The sequence below is a fragment of the Micromys minutus genome (genome assembly GCF_963924665.1).
Source record: "Micromys minutus genome assembly, chromosome: 11".
Lineage (NCBI taxonomy): Eukaryota > Metazoa > Chordata > Mammalia > Rodentia > Muridae > Micromys > Micromys minutus.
This window is the reverse complement of record NC_137980.1, coordinates 53,747,742-53,754,127: the sequence shown is the minus strand read 5'-3', so window position 1 is coordinate 53,754,127 and position 6,386 is coordinate 53,747,742. Positions and strand designations below refer to the sequence as shown.

The window sequence follows — 6,386 nt, the reverse complement described above, 5'->3', positions numbered from 1 at the left end:
TGCATTTTAATCCCTCAGGTATTAATAGGAGGCAGAGGAAAGAGAACAGAAGCCTGTTTGGCACCAGCCTGACTAAATTGTCAGGTTTTGTTTCAAAGTAACAATAAAATAAAGTATTAGGATATAGCTCAGGGATTGTGTGAGGCCCTCAGTTCACACCCCCCCCAAAATCCCAATATACACCTTTAATCCCAGCACTTAGAAGGCAGTGGCAGGTGTCTCTCTCTGAGTTCAGGACTAACCTGGTTTCAATAGTGAGTTCCAGGCCAGCCAGTGGAATAAGTCTCAAAAAACAAACCTAAAGTGTCAAAAACAGTGAAATAATTTTAGAAGTATTTCTTCTCTCCCTTCTATTGTCAATTCATTGTAGATTTTTCTTGAACTTGAGTCTTGGGGGACAAGTAAAAGGACTGCAGAGTCCTTTCTGAACTTTGATCCAACAAATACAGAAAGATACCTTATGTTCTGGGTGCTCCAAACCTCATCCTATCACTGCAACAAGGCTCAGAGGCTCCAGTGCACACAACCTGTGAGTGTGTAGTAACAGATGTCATTTATTCTACAATAGAAGCCAAATCACATAATACTCCTATCAGGATCCTCCACATTCTCTCCAATCTTCTCGATACTTCATGCTAACTGGTACCCCATCAATGTTGTGGGATACTATGCTAACATAGATCAAATAGGCTCAGTGGGGTTAAGAGGAGTCAGGAAGTCACAACTAGGATTCTATAGGACTTGACCTCTCTTCGGGGAACTGCTTCTAAATATACTCTCAGGTGCATTTAGATTTACATGGATGGACCTTAAGTGTTTACCTACTATCGGATCATCAAATCCACCCGGTGGCAATTCTGCTGTAAACTGCAGGTGCATTCTCTGCAAATATATAGAGGTATTTATTACAAGTACAAGAGGAAATGGGTTAATCATCTAGGTCGGTCAATCGTGCAATAACCGTTTTACTGATATGAGTGTCTCTTTGCTTATTACTATGCGCCAGTTGACTCATTTAAGGGTGGGCCGAACAGAAAAGTCCTGCTTTTTGTCACCCACCAGAAGTGCAGATGAGAACTGCGTATGCGTTGGGGGTGTAAGGAGTGGAAGCAGACTATCGGACCACCAACTCCGGATCCGAACCCAGACTGGACCCGCCCCGAGACTCAAAGCTCAGAACGGGTTAACCGCGGCCGGGGGAGTCCAGCCACCGCCCCTTCCCAGCAACACCTCCCAGAAACCCTCAGGCCTCCGCTAGTTCCCGAACCTCGCGAGACCCCGCCCCATCCTTTCCTGACCGACTTCCCGCCCACTTCTTTACCGAGCTAGGGGCGCAGCGGGGTACGGAAGAGACTGGGCGGAAAACAGGAGCCCGGAGCACTTCGGGAAATGTGGTCCAAGCACTTCAGGCAGCCATTTTCTTCCGGAGAGGAGTAGGCCAGAGAGCCAGTAAGGACTACAAATCCCAGCCACCCTTTCGGTTTGTTTTTGTTCAAAAAAAAAAAAAAAAAACCCACACTCCCCCTCCTCACTCTTCTCTCTCACACACACGCTGGCACACACATACACACACATACCCACGGCAGACACGCACGCATCCGAGCGTCGAAAGGAAAGCCGCGTCTCGCCATCCCGGCCCGCCACTAGTCTGCTCTTGCTTTCCCAGCAGCGCGGGAAAGCGGAGGCCCGAGCCGTGACCTCTGACCCCGTGGTTATGCGGAGCCGCCGCATTCCTTAGCCATCGCGGGGTTGCCGCTGCCACCGTGGGCGACTGACGCAGCGCGGGCGCGTGGAGCCGCCGCCCCTCCCCCAGCGCCACCCTCGCGCCGGGTCTCGCGCCAGTCCCGGTGCGCCCGCCCTCTCCGGCCGCACCCGAGTCCTCGCACGCGCCGCAGCCACGCGCCCCCCGCCGCTGCCGCCTCCACCCCAGCCCCGCGCCGCCACCGCCCCAGCCCGCCCCGCCCGAAGGACCCGCGTGGAGCCGCCACCGCCGCCGCGGAGGAGGATGAAGGACAAACAGAAGAAGAAGAAGGAGCGCACGTGGGCCGAGGCCGCGCGCCTGGTGAGGCGAGCCGCCCGGGGGGCCGCAGCGGGGGGTCTAGGGGTGGGCTCCCGTGCGGCTCCCGGGGCGGGGGAGGGGCGAGGCCCTGCCCACCGCAGCAGGGGGCGGGGCCGCCCGGGCTTGGAGCTCTGGAGTAGGCTGGGGCGCCTTTTTCTGCACACCCCCCTGAATTCCTGCGGAGGGGCGAGCTGGCAAGCGGCTCCTCCCCTCCGAGCGCCGGGGTTCCAGTCTCCCCTCCCCCACGCGGGCAGCAGCAGGGGGTCCCGGGAAGCGCCGTTTATTCTTCAGTGGGAGTTAGGTTTTCCGGGAAGCCTCGGAAGTGCTTCCCTTACTTCTTCCGTGGGCAGTGGAGTGGGTCACTGGGCACCGAGGGGGTGGGAAAGTGCCCCTGGTTTCAAGGACGTGAGAAGCATTTAGAGCATTGGCAATTTAAACCAGGTGTGTGTCCGAAAGAATTGCGAAGGACCAATCTGAACCCTGAGTAGTGGTTCTCAAAGTAGAGTGCCCAGTGGGACTATACCTGGAGACTTTGTTCAAAACAGTGGTTCTAGGGCTCCTTTTAAAACACACTGAACTCGAGATTCCGCTGAGAAACAGTTTGCTGCTTAAGCGATTGTTATGCAGGTGATCCTCGAACATTCAAATCACACTGAACCCCTGTGACTGCAGTTGGGGTAGGCTCTTTGTAGAGGAACTGAAAACACTGCAAAGAATGTGTGTCTGAGGCTTCTCCTGAGGGTTTAGTTTAAAAAAAAAAAGTAAATAGGTTCTTGAGCTAGCCACCTGCTCAGAGGATTTTTGGGTTTTCTGTTTTCCAAGCTTCAGTGGACTTGTGAGAAAGCTTCCTTTTGGACTCAATACAAAACCAGAAGACCTGAGGCATGTTCTTATGAAGTGCTGCTGATGGCAGTTTTAATAGGTTATACTTATCTCAGAGATGTCACTTCCTCAGACTGCCACAACGCAGGGTTATGGGTGCATCCTACCTTTCTGTTGACGCCCAGTATTTCCTATGTAATTGTTCTAATTTAGTTTTAAGGATGGCGGGAAGCTCAGCTTTCTAGCTGTTCCTTTTACTGGAAAGTGAGTTCTGTCTGCCTCAAAAGTGTTGGAGGTTGATAAAGATCTAGAGTGAACCCTTTTCTTGGAGTCTGTGAAAGCCGGTTATTCATTTACCCATGGCTGTTTGAGCTACCAGAGAATTTCCACTGGTATTCCTGATCATTCTCCTGTTACCCTGGGAACAGAAAGAGGGATTGTTTGTGTGAAAGATGTAGTTCGGTTTATTTTTTGCTTGGCATATGAAAATTGAAACTCCTAGGTGGTGTATTTTTCCTTCTGTGATTCAATCAAAACTAGAACCTTTGGCTAGTTTTTATGATCTTGGAACTTCAGGATTTCTTCAATGATGCTTGATTTAACAAATTTAGATCTGAAGGAACTCGAGAAAGCTGAAATGTAGGGTGTTCTATTTTATCATGGAGGTTGTTAAATCTTGACGTTAATTGAAGTTCTGAGTTTCTGTGTGCAGGTGTTTATGACTGACTCTGGGCACAAAATTTGCTTGCCAGAACCCTACTTGTTAGAGGTAGGTGAAAGTACCTTCAAGTCTTGCGTTCTTTATGTCCTGACAATTTTGAAATCTTCTTGTCTCAAAGCTTTTGAGCTCTTACTAGTTGAAAGGCTCTAGCAGTTTGGAATTCACTGTTATTTTAAGCCTCTTTAAGCTCTTAAATTTACTGTGGTTTGAATTCCAAGGTTAAGGTTGCTGTTTCTATTTTATCATTGGCTCACCTTCAAGCTCAATTATCTTAAGTTATTTCTCTTTTTCTACTGTGGCTCTTTAGTTAAAAATAGTAATCTGAACAGGAATTTCTTTGTGGTGTTAGTTGTACGTTTGAAAGAGGAGTTGTGGGAACTTGGTATGCAATTTTGCATATCTCTTGTGTGGTTTCTGTTTTAGAATATTCTGTGCTTTTGTGGGGGTTCCTTGGAGGAGGGGAGACGAAGTCTTCTTCCCATTAAAAAAAAAAAGTCCTGTCACATTGAGTGCTGGGGGTTTGCTTTTACCTCATGAAGGGACACCTGGCAAGCAGTGAGCTTCAGTGGCAGTGCAGTTAGTCTTGTCACAGGGTTACTATTCCTAATTGCTTTTGGACAGAAATTAGATGTAGTGGGGATGTCACGTGCTCGTCAGGTGGGGTTTCTGATCGCTCTAGCCTCGCTCAAATTTGCAAGCAGGTAATTTGTGTGTGCCAGTTTGGTGTAAGAAAGCTTACAGGATTCTGGAGAATTCCAGCAGAGGAGCAGATCCCTGCAGATGGGTTTTTCAGTTGTTAGCTTTAAGAAGTGGACATTCTTCTCTTAGATGCCTTACCCTGTGGTATGGCATTTTTAGCTGTCTGAAGTAGAGGCGTGGAGTAAATATGCCAGCTTGTTAGAACAGTTTGGAGAAACAGCTAAGGAGGTTTCCGTTAAATTGTCTACTACTCTTGAGTAGATTCCTCTGGTTTTTGAGAAATGCTACATTGCATGCTTTATTTTCCCTCTGATTCATTGAGGCTGATCATTCTTATCAAACATTTTTTTTTCCTTTTCAAGTAGAGAGATAGTTTTTTTTTTCTTTTTTTTGAAAAATGTGTGGTCTAGAAAGACTGACAATAGAGCACAGCTGGCCTGTTCTGAAAACCAGTGGTTTATATACAATTTAATGAAAATGAGTACTTTATATCCTTAGATGTAACTTTACAACGCTTTTTTCTTCTGTTTTAAGACTCTTAAGCTCTTTCTGGGTACAATTTAAATAATTGGTAGATATATTTTTCAGTCATGCTTTTTCCCCCCTTGATTTGCTAGCTCAGGTGGTATCAAAGAGATGGTGTCTTGTAACAGTGAACATCAGTAACCTGTCCTAAGGCTCACTGATAGGTTGTTAAGTCAGCCTTGCCTGTCTTGGCACTTGAGTAATCCTAGACAATGAAAAGGAGGAGCTTCTAGTCTTCAGAAGATGGAGTGGGTGTGAAGAGACAGGGAGGGAGGAAAAGACATTGATTCTGACGATTCACATGCATGAACAGAACTACAGGCTTACATGTGACGGAGAGGCACACAGTTAAACAGGTATCTTGGTTTCTGTCACTTGTTTAGGAATAAATATGATTAGTTCCTCACTTCCCTTTGAAGTATCCCAGCTTGGGAGATAATTTACTTTTACTGTGGAACAGTGGGGTTGATGGAAAAAAGAGATTTGACTCAGCTGATACAGATTAGGGAGTGCTTCCAGAGGGAAGGTAGTTTCTGAGCTGAGCCTTGAACAGTTAGTGGGATGTAGGTAGGCTTGTCACAGAGGAGGCTGTACATGCAGAAGCTGATGAAAAAAGAATGGCTGAGGGAGGAGAGAAAAATTACATGGATGTGAATATATTTGCAATGTGTGCAAATGGGGTGGAACAAAGGAATTGCAGGGACAAAAGTGTGTGGTGTCAGTAAGGCAGTCTTGTTGGGAGATAGGTGAATGAAAGGCTTTGTGTGCCCAGCTTCTGGGCACCAGGTACTTACTCATGTTCTTTTCAATTTGAAAAATGACCCTGAGAGGAAGGTCTTAATACTTGAAGGATGAGAGATCCCCTTTGGCTCAGGTTGTATAGGTACATAGGTACTTGCTTCCATTTAAATCTTATTCTATCTGATTCTAAAAGCCTGCACTTTAGTGGCTGGATGGGTTCTGGAAACTTAACCTTGTGCTGCTTATGGAGAGACAGGCAGAGTTGGTGAGGATGATTTTGATATAGGAACATGATGAAGGTAGACTCTGGATCCCTAGAATAAGACCTGGTACAAGGCAGGTTCTGTGGTTTTAAGTGAGGGATAACCACAAACAGGAATGGCTTTGAGAACAGGGCTGGACTCAGGATATACTTGAAAGGGCTGTTGAGTTGGGTCATTGGCTGTGGTAGTGAACCAGGTAGATGAGTGAAGGATGCCACATGTGTGTTGCTAAATTAGGTGCCAATTAAGGTAAGGTATATAGGGAGAAAGGATAGGGATGGAGAGGAAATAAACCGGAGTTGCTCAGATGAATCAGAGTTGAACAAGTTAAGAATGGAGAGTTAGACTGGTGAGTCATACAGAACCACTTGACTGAAGCTTGGGAGAAGTCAGGGCTAGAAGTAGATTGGGGTCAGATTCATCAGGATTACAAGCAATATTTGTAACTGACAAGCAGTGTAAAAATTAACAGAGAGGCTAAAGAGGAAAGATGGGAGGTTTGTTTTAGTATTCCCTTCTCCAAACTTTGACTTCCTGTAGTGAGAAGGTCTTTTGT

At 46.8% G+C, this 6,386-nt stretch overlaps 1 protein-coding gene across 1 annotated transcript in view; it reads left to right on the top strand.

Annotated features, from left to right (window-relative positions):
• Nucleotides 1–1,595: 1,595 nt before the first annotated feature.
• The window catches only part of ASXL1 (ASXL transcriptional regulator 1), a 63,117-nt gene continuing 58,326 nt past the window's right edge, over nucleotides 1,596–6,386 (top strand). The window contains exon 1 of the mRNA XM_080925296.1: nucleotides 1,596–2,062. Coding sequence (XP_080781422.1) covers nucleotides 2,006–2,062 — 57 coding nt within the window. The 5' untranslated portion in view covers nucleotides 1,596–2,005. The remainder of the gene's footprint in view (nucleotides 2,063–6,386) is intronic.